Below are 16335 nucleotides of genomic sequence, written 5' to 3'. Positions count from 1 at the left end.
TGTCTATCTACATATATATGCCACAAGTGCACTGTAGAAAGAGGGGAAAAAAGCCAAAAATTACTTCAAGTCTGAAACAAGTATCATACTAGGACTGGAAAAAGAGAAAACAGAAAGGATGACAAAAACCCTACAATCACAAGTCTATAAACCATTTGCTACTACCTATAAAACAGAAGTAAAAGGGAAGGTCAGTCAAAAAAAAAATTAAACACTCTAAAATTAGAAAGATAAAAGATAAATTATTTCCAATTAAAAGATAAATAGTTACTTTGCTTAGGACTTAGAAAGTTTTAATACATAGACTAAAGAAAGAACAAAGTGGTAATGCGGTCTAATATCCTTTAAATACTGGATTCCTAGAAGCCATTTTAAAGCACGTTATTTTAAAATGGTATGTAATCACATCTTGGACTTCCAGCAACTGTGAGCCCACCATATGATTAAGTTGTTGCATATTATCCTGCTGCTATAAGGGTCCAAGAATCTCAAATGATGCAGCCCTCTATACTACTTTTTAATCTTCCAGTACTATGACATGTTATCAATAAGTGTTTAACTTGTAACATGGAATTACCAATACAGCCACAATTCAGAAACTCACTGAAACACTGGAAAAAAATACCCATGTGACTTAGATTTTTATTATTTGCAGAAAAGGGGATGGGGAGGGTACTATTCCACATTTGATTCTGTTTATCTGAAAATGATTCATATGGTCCTTACTATTGGGTTTGATGCTTGCAGAATGAGTCAGGTGTCAACTTCCAATGCCCAAAATAATGAGACTTTAAAATATGTATTAATTTAAGACTGGTTTGTAACAACCTGAAATAATTGCTAATAACTCCAGCTACAAATACGATAAATAAAAAGATGGCTGACAAGGATAAAGACTGAGAAAATATCTTTGGTTGCACAGTAACAGAATTACTAGCCAAAGTACTAATATCATACAGGTATCTTCCCAAGAACTTGGAGGCCTACTTGCCTGTCTTACGGAGCGTGCCCTACAGCTGCTGAAGTATTATATCTTGGCTAACATGAACTTATAGTACTGGTTCAGTACTTAAATAGCCTACTTACAAAGTATTTAGAGGTGAATCAAAATAGTTTTACTGGAAACAAGCATTAACATTACAAATAATGAGTATGTAAAAAGAAGCATTTGAACAAAAATAGCTTGGATTTCCAAAATGCTCAGCATCAGTCTTAATTCTGCTCTATTCATGTCAATAGGAAAAAAAATCCACATTGTATCTTATTTTAATCCTCTTTGCTCTCAAACTCAAATCTGACCTAGTGTTCTCTCCTAAAGACACCTTATGCATCTTCTAAATCTAGCTATTGCAGTTAATATACAGAATTCAGTTTTCTATGCTTCTTGCCCAGAAAGGTGTTACATCGGTTTTGATGGAAACACTACTGCTAGCATTTTTTTTATGTTACTGGAATACTTTTTTGTACCGTTTCATATTATTAACTTATATGTTATTTTTAAGTTTGATGTTGAATCTCTTTAAATTCCATTGTGCCTAGCAGCAGATCACTGAACAGCAACAGGTCACCTTACCTTTGCAAAACTTTCATTTTTGGTACAGTGCCGAACTACTTACCATATATACATCTATTTTAGAACTGAAGGCATATGGCCAAAAGCAAGGAAATAAAATCTCCTAGTTACTGAGATGATCCTTACTATTATTTTTCACTAAGATACTAGAACAGATTCAACAACAACAACAAAAGAATAACCTATGGATATTATGTAGCTTTTTTGAAGAAAAGAAATATGTGACAACACCCTTGGAAAGCAACAAATGTGAAATTCCATTATTTGTAACTGAACCAATTGCTTACCAATCTATGTGATTTGACAATCCTATTTCATTCAAAACAAAAAAAAATTGCTTACTAAAGTTATGCAAATCTAATTTAAAAAGTTGTATCTATATTGATTTAAGAAGATAAAGCGACCATATCGCTTTCTACCAAAAAAACCCTACATTTTCTTCTCATACCAGTTTTTACTGTAACAAAACAGATTTTTTTTTTATTTTTCCTTAGTCTTTCTAGCCCTTTGAACCAAAAGAAAAAAAAATAAGCCAAACAACACAAGCCAAAAGTTTTCAGAGCTATTCTTGTGCTTAGTAAAATATTCTACTATATAGGGGAAGGATAGCTGTAGACCCTCACTCTCAAGGCACTCTTCAGTTAGGCACAGAAAATGAGATACTCTCAGAATTTCATCATGCATTAAGAAGTGTTTCTGAACCTTTGTATTAAAGCAATTCAAAAGAACATACACAGAACACAGATGCAAAACGGTCTTCAAGACACTTCAAATTCAAAAGATTTTACAGAGCAACAAGAAAGCAAATGCAAGTCTGACTAGTTTCATAGTTGGCTTCCAAGACCCTATAGACTATCATCCACTGAATTTCAGACTGCCATGGCAATCAAGAGCTGTAAGAAACAGGGAGATTCACAGGTGCCATTAATTCAAAGATGTTGAAGTAGGCATGTAATGTAAAGACAGGCTTCCCAAACTCACACCTCACTATGCCAGAGCAAGTAAAAGGCTAAGCATGCGATGGAATATGTTTGTTGGCATGACTAAGCCGCCAAACTCTTTAATCACAGTTCATACTAACACTACTTTTTATTGCATGTCCTGGTTTCAGCTGGGATATAGTTAATTTTCTTCTTAGTGAACAATGCTGATAACATACTGATGTTTTCAGTTGTTGCTAGGTAATATTTATACCAAGTCATAGGACTTCTAGTTTCTCAGGCCTTGCCAGCAAGAAAGCTGGAGGGGCATCAGTCACCGGGAGCGGACACAGCCAGGACAGCTGACCTGAACTAGCCAAAGGGAAGTTCCATAACATGGGGCATCATGCTCAGCGTATAACCCGGGCAGGGCTGGCCAGTCATTGCTCAGGGACTGGCTGGGCATTGGTCAGCGGGTAGCTAGCAATTGTATTGTGCACCACTTTTTTCTTTCCTCCATTCCCTCTGGATTTAGTTCCAGTCCCTTTCTCCCTCCTTTTCATTCTAACTGTTACCGTTGTTGTTCTTCTGGGTTTATTTCAGTTATTAAATTGTTCTTATCTCAACCCTCAAGTTCTACATTCCTTTCCAATTCTTCTCCCCATCCCCCTGGGTGAGGGGGGAGTGAACAAGCTGCTGCATGGTACTTAATTACTGGCTGGGGTTAAACCACAGCATTTAAACCTTTTGCCAACACAGCAGTGACAAAGATACGACACCATCTTTGATATTAGTATACTCACAAAAATTTGCAAGCACATACACTCAACCTAGAAAAATTTCTCCCATGTTATAGGAGGAACATAGACAGGAAACTTAGCAGGAGCAAGAGTACAGAGGCAAACTTTTTCTGCCTTCTAGATGCAAAGTTTAAGATATTGGAAATACTGGCCAAGAAGCTGGAATCCCAAATAAGGATTCAGTGTCATCCTTTCTGTTGAAATAATAACATCTTTTTATCCAGTCATTAACTGATTCTGTATCAGGTCTCCATTTGGGGTCTTAGACCTCGAGTTGAGCATCCAAGGAATTTTTTTAACAGGCATAAACTTAATGAGCAAGGATTCCAAACAAGTGTTTACTGTTTTTGAAAATGAGGTATAACAGTATTTTCTCCTTTAGATACAAGTTTATACTTCAACATAAACTAAATTCCTAAACTATTCCAGAATTAATAGCTTTATTTGAAAAAATGCTATTTCAAAACTGCAAATTATTCAGAAGAAATTAATTCCAGGTCACAAAGTTCCTCTACAACTATTTTTTCTCCTCATCTTAGATCCGTTTCTATTTGCAACATTCTTCTGGCTTATTAAAGGTTTACAATTGAGACAGATTTTTAAAAAAAGACTATTACAAAAAACAAAAATTATTAACTGCTGTGAAAACAATCTGGCTTGCATGTAACTTATGGAAAGCAACAGATGGCCAAGTAGGCAATGCTGAAACAACGAACACGAGAGAGTTTTTTGCTCACTTTGCATCCGCAACCCAAAGAATATAATCAACAGAAACTGTAAGTATTTCTCAAGTAATATTCTAACTGCACAGAAGAATTTGTCCTTGAAACAAGACATATGAAATAGTCATAAATATGCAGAGGCATATTTTAAGATGTTAGGGCAATGTCTTGGAGTTCTAAACTTGGGATTTTGCACAATTTTGTATTAAGGAAGACCCTCCACATTCGTTATGCTCCCAGACAGCGTTTTGGTTACCAATGCAGCTCAATCACCTCCCCTTTTCCCCAAAAGTTCTTTTAATAGGTAAGAGCATTTAAAATTGCAGGATTCCAACCCTCCTGCAATTGGCAAAGAGGCAAAATCAGCTAACAGGCAAACTTCAAAGTAATTAAAATGAGAGATGCAACATGGATTCAGTAGGTTTTCTTTAAAGTACGAAAAACCTTACTTCAGAAATACTAAGCAGTAACCATCATCCATTGCTTCATTCACTTAGAATTACAATGACAAATAATATCAGTATTTGCCTAAAAGACAGACATTTCCTGGGGACCAAGTAAACCACTGACAGGTAAGGAAAAGAGAATTCTGAGTATCAAGAGGGAAAGAGCAGGTAGGTCATTCTACTGTTTTCTTTTCTTAAACATGAACTACCTCTACTAAAGAAGGATCAATTTACACAACTGACAGTGACAGAAGTACAGCTGTACTGACTTCAGGTACACTACTGGATTGGTTACCATGGGAAAGGAAGATTGTGCTATAGTCAAACAAAAGGCTCTGCCATTCATCTGCACCAAGTTCTGAACATTAACCGAGAATAAAATGCTGTAGTTTAGAGATCCTGATCAATAAAGCTTGCACTGCATCTTGGTAACAGAAACAAAATAGAAGCCAAGATTCTCCAAGAAACAAATAGTTCTTGCTCAGCAATTCCAAATTAGTGTTTACTCAAAAACACCACATGCTTTGAGTTAGGTATCCAGTTCCCAAACTCCACATGTTTAACAGGCATTTCTCTTGTCCTGCTCAGCAAAGTCAATCTAAACAGATGCTCCCAAGCATTCATGCAGTCAAACAAAAAAGCAGAAGACAATATGCTTTCATATTCTGTGGACTAAAACTACTGCAGAAGACAATTATTAAGTCTAATTACTAGTTGTACCAAAATCAGCAAGGATTAATTCAGCCCTTTAAATAGCCATGGAAAAAAAAAAAAAAGGACAATGATATACCCTATCACAATAGTTTGGAAATAAACTTTCACCTGACAATGCAACACTTGGATGTTCTTACGATTTCATCACTAATAAGATGATTTTCTCACACTCTGTGAACTTCAGTCACTACGGAAAAGCTCTGCCTGCATCCTACAAAGACTCAAAACTACACCATCAGAACAGACAGCAAGCAGATATGCTCACAGTCCATCCAAGGAAAAAACGTTCACCACCACACATTTTTGAACATGCAACATTGGTGTGATGTAAGCAGGCAGCTGAAACAGCCAGATTTGACCTATATACATTCAACACAATTTAGACTGTGTTTGCAAAAATCAGAAATTCCGTAACCTGACTCACACACAGTCATACCTACCTAGATCCTGGTACAATCTGGATCAAAGCCACTGAGACACAATAACAAGTGTAAAATAGTCCTTTTACATTGGGGAAATGTGGGCACTCATACCTCAGTCCACAAAGAAGTGAAAAAATTCTCACACACCGATGCTAGAAGTTAGTTAGCAGAACCTCCTCAGCTACTTTAGTCTAAATAGCACATCATACAAGAAAGAGAAATGGCACACCCTGAAACACCCAACTCTTGCCAGACACTACCAACAGCAATGCTGTAAATACTCGCTAGGACCGGACAGCTTGCTTTTTAAAATCCCAACTCCCAGAGCTTGCCAGCTGAACAAAAGTTGTAATTACTCCAATTCCACCAGAAAACATCATCTTACTTGAAATACCTGATTCAGCATCCAAAGCCTGTAGGAACCTCGAATTTCTTTGGCCCCAAGTGCCTAAGGTCAAAATAACCACCACACGTTGCTGCTCTAATTAAAGAGAAAAATTCAGACTCCAACACATGTTGGTGCAAGGCAACACAAGAACAAAAATCTGGGAGTGAGATCTTGCCAGATTCACCAGATGCTTTTTCACAACCACCTAAATTTGACCACACAGAATGAAGTACTGAGCCGCACTAGGATGACCAGGAAAATTTGCACCTTCCTAAATCCTAGCCCTAGAGACCTTGGAAAGATTAAGCCTCATTTTCTTACTAAGTTTCTCAAAGCCTTTCTGTTGGTTTGTTTTTGTTTTTTTTTTAACTAGACAGTTTTCCTGGGGTGGTTGTTGTTTTTTTTTTTTTTGGCCCATGGTTTGATCAATTCTGCAAAGGTAGAGGGGAGCAGGGGAGCAACTAGAAAGAACAAGTAAGAAAGTATCGTGGGGTAAAGAAAAGGCAACAGTAAGGTGGAGGTATCCGGACCATGCGGTAGCCTCACCTCCTGGATCCGCCTGCGGGCTCGCTGCAGCACCTCCTCGTACCCCTTCTGTCGCAGCTCGCTCAGGCTCTCGTAATACTCTTCAGGGTCGTCAGTCTCGGTGAAGAGCACTTGCGAAAGTATCTTCCAGCCGCAGGTATCCAAGCTGTGGACCAAGTAAACTTGCAGTTTGCAGCAGAGCGCGTCCATCTCCTGTTCAGATAGCTCCGGGGCCCCGAACAGCACCGTCCACATGCCCGAGGGCTCCTCGGGGAAGGCAGGCAGGTAGGGCTCCAGCTCCGAGTTCACCGAGCACAGCTGCTGGTGCACAGCCCGCAAGTCTTGGAAGGAGAAGAGGCCGGCCCAGCTGCACTCCTCCCCCGCGGGCTCCGCGTCGGGAGCGGCCGGAACGGCCGCCTGCAGCAGCGAAGGCGGCAGCGACAGCGCGGCGGCCGCCTCCTCCTTCCCCAGCTCCAGCACTTCTATCTCCTCGGCGGCACCTGCCGCCTCCGGGCCCCGCCGCGGCCTCCGGGCCGGGCTGCTCTTGGCGCGCAGCGAGCCCTTCGGCACCGCCTCGGCCACCGCGCCCCGCTCGGCGCCCCGCGGCGCCGCCTCGGCGCGGGGCTGGGAGAAGCCCCTGGGCAGGCCCGCGTCCCTGCGCGCCGCGGGGCTGCCGGCCTTGGGGGCGGCTCTGGCCTCGGGGCCGCCGCGGCAGAGCTCGCGGGAGCCGCTGCGCTGGCGCTGCGCCGTGCGGTTGTGGCAGGTGATGGCGAACTTGCCCTCGATCTCGTTCCAGGCCACGATGAAGACGAACTTGTGCTTCTCCCGCTCCTGGAAGGCGTGAGGCCTGACAGCCACCCAGTCGGCCTCCAGCGTTTCCTCCAGGGCAAAGGCGGACATGGCGCTGCGCGGCTTCCCACACACCCCCCACCCTCCCCGCTCCCGTCCGCCGCTCCCGCCTGCCCCGCTGCGCGCCGGCCGGCAACGGCTCCCCACAGCCCCGCGCGCCGCCTCACTGCCCACCATCAGCCATCTTAGCGGCGGGGGGACGGGGAAGGCGCTGCGGGCGGGGGGGAAAGACGCGCCGGATCCCCACCGGAGCGGCGAGGGAGGACGGAGAGGAGTCGCCGCCTCTCTGCTCGGAGCCCGCTGCCGAGGAGCCTCGCCGTCGGTCACCGCCGCGCCGCCGCGGCAGACAATGCCCGGTGCCCCCGCACAGGTACTTGGCGCCCGTCACGTGGGGCACGATCTGTTTACAAGCGGCGGTGGCGCTGCGGCAACTCAGCGCCCGCCCCGCCCCGCGGCCTCCCGAAACCCCGCCCCCGCCCCGCGGAGCCCCTTCCCCATTGGCTGCCGCTCGGTCTCCTCCGGCGGAGGAGGAGGGGCGGAGCCTCAAGCTCGCCGTCTCCTGCCCTCCCTCCTCGCGCCCCAGTGGCGGGCGGGGGAAGGTGGTGCCCCGCCCCTTCCCTCGAACGTGCGACGCGGCCCGCGCTGCATGCTGGGGAAGGGCACGAGCCGCGCCGCGGCCGTTAGGGGGTGGGGGCGGGGCGCTTGCGCGGGAGGGGGCGGGGCGGGGCGGGGCAGCGGGGCTGCAATCTGGCACCTGTCAGTAGTGCCGTGACCGCACCGTAGCGCCCGGCGACGCGCTGGGGAGTGAGGGGCTCTGCTCCTCAGAGGGCAGCTTCTCAGGCAGCGCTGGCTTTGCCCGCCGCAGCTCTTGCCTTGTCGTTAGCTCCCAGTCAGCCCCGTGGGGCACGCCGGCCTCGGCGGTCCGCGCTGCAGCGGCCTGCAGGTCCTGCTGCTTTACAAGGGCCCTGCCCCCATGCTGGCAGAAGGGTTTTAAGTATGGAGGGCCATCCAAGCAACAGATCCTCTCACAGGGAAATGGTATCTGTGGGGGGTTGTTACTGCTTTTCCTGTGAAGTGGTGTTCTTCATAATTACAGAACAGGATGTGGTGATTCAAGAGCTTGTTTTAGTTGTATGACTTAATTCTGACTGAGGATGGAACCAAAATGCTTCTAAGATCCACTATTAAGAACGCCTAATGGTGTGCCATGTAGCAGCAGTTTGCATTTGCAGTTAGGCTGCAAAAGCATATGTGATGAGACCTGGAGAAAAAGGGCATACTCTGAAACAGCTGCCTTGGGCAACTGTGTACTTCTGTAACTGGAGTTAACTGCGCTGAGACACTGCTTTTATGCTCGTGTTGGCCAGTCCTACTTCAGAATTGGTAGCGCTTGCAATGCTCGCTGAGGTTTCGAAGTGTATTGCAGAGCACATAGGTTACAGTATGCCAGGATAGACAACTCTCATAAGCATGTCTGGAAGGAATGACTAATCACTTGTGATTCCAAGGCCAAGGGCCAGTTTCCTGGTGCCCTTTGGGATATTCCATTTCTCCTGTTGTATAAATGAAAAAAAAAATATCTTACTATAATGATCCAAACTAGTTGCATTAAAAACAAGAGCCATATACAATATGCATTGGCCATCTGTGATATTGTTGTCCTGCTGCAAATTAGAGGAAGTACTGGGGAAATAAGACATTTTAATTTGCATTTGCCACAGAAGAAAGAGTGAGACACAGCTTTTTTCTAAAGTTACTGTATTGATTAGCATGCTATCCTTAGAGGCTGAAATACTTGAGGAGAGCTCCTGACAGTCCAGGCATTCCCTGGTCATCACCAAAGCAACTTCATATATGCGGGAGAGTCAAGGTTACATCTCAAATACCCAGTCAGAGCTGTTAGAAAAAAGGGGGAAATTACGGCTCCGCAGCCAGAGGAAAGACCGCATCTGTGTTCTAAAGCTGAGGGTGATGTATGCTGTACATCTCTGAGAGCAGCTTTCTTTTCTCTTACCATAACTCCAGACATCAGATCAAAGCACCCGTGAAATAATCTGGAAGATTTGATTATACCCCATGTAGAAGTGGCCAAGCAAGCAAGCAAATAATACATTGGTGGAGAAAATTGTCTCCTTCTGTTAAAAATTCAGAAACAGATTTTCAGGAGATCAATGTAAGCAGCAATCCAATTTTTGCTTTAGTAATGCATGAAAGAAAACTTAAAACAATGAAGATGCAGCAATATATCTATGTATATCCAGCCTTCAAAGAATTAAACATGGATTAAAATTTCTCATAAGCCAAAAGATCAGATTCTTAGTATTTCAGGTACATTACTGTAGAAGCTGAGTTCTTCAAAGCAAGTATTAGCCTGGTTGTTCTTAAATAGCAGAGGGGCAAGTCAATATGATCTAAAGCAGACGTTTGGTAAATATAACATTCGAGAGCTGGCTGAAAATTACTCTGAGAATCACAGAATCATAGAAGAGTTTCTGTTGGGAAGGACCTTAAAGATCATCTAGTTCCAGCCCCCCTGCCATGGGCAGGGACATCTTTCACTAGACCAGGCTGCTCAAAGCCCCATCCAACCTGGCCCTGCACACTTCCAGGGACGGGGCACCCACAGCTGCTCTGGGCAGCCTGTTCCAGTGTCTCACCACCCTCACAGTAAAGAATTTCTTCCTGGCATCTAACCCAAATCTACCTTCCTTTAGTTTAAAACCATTACCACTTGTCCTGTCACTACAGGTCATACTAAAAAGTCCGTCCACATCTTTCTTATGCACCACTTTCAGATACTGAAAGGCTGCTATAAGGTCTCCTTGGAGCCTTCTCTGCTCCAGGCTGAACAACCCCGGCTCTCCGGCCTGGCTTCACAGGAGAGCTGCTCCAGCCCTCTGGTCATCTTCATGGCCCTCCTCTGGACTCACTTCAACAAGTCCATGTACATCTTGTTTTGGGGGCTCCAGAGCTGAATGCAGCACTCCAGGTGGGGTCTCACCAGAGCAGAGTAGACAGGAGAATCACCTCCCTGGACCTGCTGGCCATGCTACTTTTGGTGCAGCCCAGGATTCGGCTGGCTTTGTGGGCTGCAAGCTCACATTGTCAGGCCACGTTGAGCTTCTCATCCACCAACACCCCCAAGTCCTTCTCCTCAGGCCGGCTCTCGATCCATTCTCCACCCAGCCTGTATTGATCCTGGGGGCTGCCCCAACCCACATGCAGGACCTTGCACTTGGCCTTGTTGAACCTCATGAGGTTTGCTGGGGCCCACCTCTCAAGCTTGTCAAGGTCTCTCTGGACGACATCCCTTCCCTCCAGCATGTCAACCACACCACTCAGCTTGGTGTCCTCAGCAGTCTTGCTGAGGGTGCATTCTATCCAGCTGTCCACATCGTTGACAAAGAGGCCCAACAGCACCGGTCCCACTTGTTCCCACTGAGGAATACCACTCGTGACCGGTCTCCACTTGGACATTGAGCTGTTGACAGCAACTCTGAGTGTGACCATCCAGCCAATTCCTTACCCACCGAGCGCTCCACCTCTCAAATCCATGTCTCTCCAGTTTAGAAACAAGGATGTTGTGCGGGTCGGTGTCAAAAGCTTTGCACAAGTCCAGGTAGACGACATCTGTAACACTTCTGTCACCCGTCAGTGCTGTAACCCCATCACAGAGGGCCACCAAATTTGTCAGGCAGGATTTTCCCTTAGGGAAGCCATGTTAACTGCCACCAACCACCTCCTTATCCTGACTCTTCTCTAGTTCAAGTACTCATTTTGATTCATTGCTATTGCTGTCTGAGAAATCTCAGAAGGGAGTAAAATTGAGAAAAACGCTCAGGTCTAAGTGTGAATACAAAAGCTCATCTCAAAACCAACAGAAAACGGTATTAGAGGATTTCTAATTTATTTTAAGAGAAACACGGAGCATACTGACTACTGATAAAAGACAGGCTCTCACTTACACCTAGCAACTTGTGGAACAAAACTTCTCCAACTAGTTAAGTAGGAGGAACTGATCATAGTCAGGACATGATATTGCAGGATATATTAAAAGAAAAAAAAAAAGAAGAGGTTAAGACAATCGCCTACTATTAATATCCTGGGCAATTTGAAAAATTTCAGACAGCAAAAGAAACATCTTTTCTCCTTCCAAAGGATGTACCACTGGTTTTAGGGACATTTTTCTTGTCCAAGGCTAAATGTTCAAAAATCCATGGACAACCTGTTGATCACCAACAGTGACTTCATAAACAGTTATATCTGGTATTTGGTATGAATTGTCATTCTTTCTGTCTTAATCTTCAAGTCATACCTTGATAAATTAGCTTCTCAAGCATTTCAGTATTATTTTTAAATTCAATATTATTTTTAAAGGAATACCCTGGATTTATCTTCTATGGCTAGACATTAGTAGCTAAATGACTTGCCAGAGAAGGTATTTCACTTTTGCAAATACTTTCTTTATGATGAAACCTTTCTTCACCAGTATGGGATTCCCAGACAAGTTTGCAGCAACTGAAAGAACAACTGGGGACTGTCTATGAAGAAAACCTGAGCTGTCTGGAGAGTAGGGAACTGCTGCCATGCTGCTGCTGAGGACAGGGCACTTCAGCACATGAGGATCCCATTGCTATCGTGAAAACTTCACACGTGAGGGGCCTAGTTAGCCTTACCAATGTGGAGTGGCTGGAAGAAAATGGGCATATTATCAGCAATCCAGACCAAATAATTTGGTTGTAATAGCAGTCTGAGCAGGGGGAAGCTGTAACAAGCTGCAGGTGTTGTGAAGGTCATATGCAAGGCCAAGGGAGACAAAGAAACTGTGTATTCACAGAGAGGTAGGAGAGTTGGACAGAAAGATGAGATAAAACAGGATGCCTGCACAAGGGGGGAGCAGCGTGTGGTCACCACACCGGGACCAGTCATAAGGGAGGTGGAAGCGTGTGAACGAGTAGTTTTAACCTGTCACCTTTTACATAACAAAGCGTACATAGTGTGTGTATTTTCAGATGGGGGTATAAATTGGTGTGGGTCTCTTAATAGCACCTGTAGAGTATAAATTGCTGTGAGTCTATTAATAAAGTGGTACTAACTTGATCACATTGGTCATATAAGTTGTGTCTGAGCCTTCCACGTCAACTTACCAACAGGCCTGTTGGAAGCAGCAGTTATTCAGCTGACAGGTTGGATTATTATGTTTCATAGAGCCAAAGCTTTTTCAGAGCCACAAGAGTTCTGCAACTAGTGAGCTGAAATGTAAGGTTGTAACTGATGCCCTATTTTTTTATATTTTTACTGTAAGAATTGGGTCAAGTGCCAGAACTTTTAAGGCAGGGAGTACTTTCAGTTTTTGCTATCCCTGGGCAGTCTCCAAGCAGTGATATTTTGGATATCTTGAATTAGTAAGGCAGTGAAGAATATGTTTGCCAACTTCCAAGTCTTAGGCTGTGCATTTTTCTGCCTTGCAGTATCATTTCCCTGAGCCTGTATCTGCTGGTTCTCAGACATGATCTCAGTTCACGCCAGTTTAGGAGAACAAGGAAACTATAGAATCCAAATTCGGCACATAAGGTAGTCTGCCTAGGAAGATCTGTCCATAGTAAATGCAGAACTGGGCTGGTAATAGGACAAAACCCTATGGAACTGCACATACACATGGACATGTGTGAGGTTGATTAGCAATTGCCAGGCGATCTCACCCAATGCTGCCTAAATTGCCTTCTGCATGCTGGTGTTGTGAATGAAAACAGAAATACTCCTTTAAGTCTGTACAAACATTGCAGCACCTACTGTGTGACCCTACAGCATACTGCAGGCTGAACTGAAATTATACCCTTCTGGATCTGAACCTTTGAACACCTTGGATAAACTAGGTTTAATACAAAGCATTTTTGAGAAAACCGGGTTTCATCTGGGAAGCCTGATCTAAACTTTAATCAATTCCGAACAACTGTTGGCAAGATGATTTCTGTCCAAATACAAGACTATAGTATTCTCAGTTAACCAGCTGCACAATTCTTTGTGGTAGTCGAGATGAAGGGTGGAGGATGCTCAATAGTATGCTTCAAAGTGCCATAGCATTGGTAGTATTTTTAGGTGTCGTGAAATTGCTATGAAATATTGTTCTTACTACAGCTATGCAGGACAAGCATTTTTAATAGGTTTCTGTTGATAGTATGATTTAAATTTTAATGTGGGCAAGCCAAATAGCAATGTCTGTTTGTTGTTAAGAGTCTTTTTTTCTGGTAAAAGTTTTAATAGTGTTTTTGAGAGTCTATTTGTGTGAAGTAAGAGAGGAAGCTGGCTGCACAGAAGCACTGTTGACTTTGTGACAGCTTGGTAGCAATGAAACATCCACCCAAAAGCATATTTTCTAGTAATAGTTGTATCTGCAGTTGAAATTCTGCAAGTGCTGACCCTTAATAGCTTTAATATAAGAGATTAGGGGTAGTTTCCAAGTAGACAAAATTGCATTGTACAGCAGAACCAGTACAGCTGCAGTGCATGTGATAGCCCATGCATTTTATGGAGGAAAACTGTATAATTTGAATATTTATGCTGGGTCTAAACTGAAGAATTTTCTGCAACCAAATATTATTGCAGTTGTAGAACATGTGGGGTTATTACTGTGTGGTAAGCTTTACAAAGGTGTGATAACTTAAGTTGTAACGTAATCATTCACCTACTGCTGAGAGGACCCAGTAGTTTAAATACAAATCAATCTTCCCTTGAAAGGAGCTATTCATAAAAGTCAACCTTCTCCCTTTTAGCCAAACAAGTACACTGGCAAAGTTAGTTTGTCTGTTCAAGTGAAAGGTAGAATTAAGTTAATGGAGTAAATATTATGTTGGTAATACTCAAGAATCCCACTTTGAAAGCTCAGATGATACAACAGCCTAAGTTTCCAATTTAAACTTGCCATTGTAGTGGGAAGATTCTAAGTTTCAGTAATCAGAATTTTACTAAATTGCATGAAATTTATCAGTAGTATCTGCGGTAGATAGAAACCAGTTTGCAACAGGAGAGGCAATTGGAGCAGTCCTGTGTTGCAGGTGGGATGATTTGGGAGTGGTGGTGCTTGCAGCTCTCTTTAGTGGTTTACAAAGCAATTCTCAACTTGCTTGTTTACAGAAACCATATACTTACATGCCTCACCCCAGTACATGGGGATAGGGGAAATAATCCTGATGACAGAAAGAACAATTTGTAGCTTTAAGAAATAAAAAGTTTTTTAAAAGTACCTGATTTTTGTCTTAGTTGCAAAAATGCAAGAAATCTTTCTAACATTAAAAAAATACTTTTTGTCATGCTTAATATCTCATAATTAAACAAAGATGATTTTATGAAACAGTTCCCCATAAGTCATATTTTCTTTGTGTACAGGAGTAAAAAACTCCAGTAGTAATATTTTGAGATTCTTCAAATTATTGATCTCTAAAGAAGATGCCTGCTTGGCTCTGAATACACTGTACTGAGCTGTGCAGCAATATCAAGACTGCAGTGGAGCATGGGAAGGTATTCTTTGAGGAAAGAGGAAGCAATATGATTAGCCACATCTACAATTCAGTCAAGAACATTTGTAACTAGGCAGGGAAGCCACAAACCACAGAACAAGCATTGAGTTATGACAGATGAAATACCTACATGAATCTGAAAAATGGAAATAATTGTTCCTGTGGCAGTTAATACAGTCAGCCTTCTGAGTAATCACTGGAACATATGACAAGAAAACAGTTCAGATGTTTTTAAGCAGTCTTAGGGGTTCCATACTCTCTGTCCCTTATATACTGGTGGAGAGATTGATAGCCTGAAAATCCTGATCTGTCTGCTTCACACCAGCATATATACATATATACTAAAATAACTAGAATGCTTGAAAAAAAAATTGATCTGAAGAAATCTGAATTTCCTTTTGGGTGAAAAGTGTGGGTTAAAGACCATTTAGCTTTTGACCACTGTATTGGGTGGGCTTTGGTAGCAAGGGGGCTGTAGGGGTGACATTTGTGAGAAGATGCCAGAAGCTTGCCCCACGTCTGACAGAGCCAGTGCCAGCCAGCTCCAAGATGGACCCACCACTGGCCAAGGCTGAGCCCATCAGTGATGGTGGTAGCACCTCTGGGATAACATATTTAAGAAAGGATAAAACCTGCTGCACAACTGCAGCCAGAGAGAGGAGTGAGACTATGTGAAAGCAGCAACTCTGCAGACACCAAGGTCATTGAAGAAGGAGAAGGAGGATGTGCTTCAGGCACCGGAGCAGAGATTCCCCTGCAGCCTGTGGTGAAGACCATGGTGAGGGAGGCTTTGCCCCCGAAGCCCATGGAGGTCCACGGTGGAGCAAATATCTGCTCTAAAGCCTGTGGGGGACCCCATGCTAGAGCAGGTGGATATGCCTGGAAGGAAGCCGTCACCCCATGGAGATCCTGTGCAGGAGTAGGCTCCTGGCAGGACCTGTGTCCCCACGGAGAAAGCAGCCCTGGCTGGAGCAGATTTACTGGCAGGACCTGTGACCCTGTGGGGGACCCAGGCTGGAGCAGTCTGTGCCTGAAGGAATGCACCCCATGGAAGGGATTGGTGCTGGAGCAATTAATAGACAGCAGCCTGTGGGAAGGACCCACACTGCAGAAGTTAATGGAGAACTGTCTTCTGTGCATGGGATCCATGCTGAGGCAGAGGCGAAGCATGAAAAGGAAGGAGCAGCAAAGACAACATGTGACAAACTAAACCACAAACCCCATTCCTCATGCCCCTGTACTGCTCAGTGGGAGAAGGTAGAGAAATTGGATGTGAAGTTGAGCCTGGGAAGAAGGGAGGGGTGAGGGGAGGGTGCCTTTAGTTTTGTTCTCGTGTCTTATTGTCCTACTTTGATGATGATGATGATGATGGTGATGATGACGATTATTATTTCTCTTATTTATTTATTTATTTATTTATTATTTATTTAATTATTTTCTCAAGTCAAATCTATTTTGA

General features: G+C 43.7%; 1 protein-coding gene across 1 annotated transcript in view; it reads right to left on the bottom strand.

Moving 5' to 3' along the window:
* The window catches only part of JMY (junction mediating and regulatory protein, p53 cofactor), a 73604-nt gene extending 65846 nt beyond the window's left edge, over positions 1-7758 (bottom strand). Inside the window, exon 1 of the mRNA XM_040579738.1 lies at positions 6532-7758. Within this exon, the coding sequence (XP_040435672.1) occupies positions 6532-7536 (1005 nt within the window). The 5' untranslated portion in view covers positions 7537-7758. The remainder of the gene's footprint in view (positions 1-6531) is intronic.
* Between the last annotated feature and the right edge of the window lie 8577 nt (positions 7759-16335).

Source organism: Falco naumanni, chromosome Z, assembly GCF_017639655.2.
Source record: "Falco naumanni isolate bFalNau1 chromosome Z, bFalNau1.pat, whole genome shotgun sequence".
NCBI lineage: Eukaryota > Metazoa > Chordata > Aves > Falconiformes > Falconidae > Falco > Falco naumanni.
Note: the sequence above shows the minus strand (reverse complement) of the source record. Positions and strands in the feature narration are given on the sequence as shown.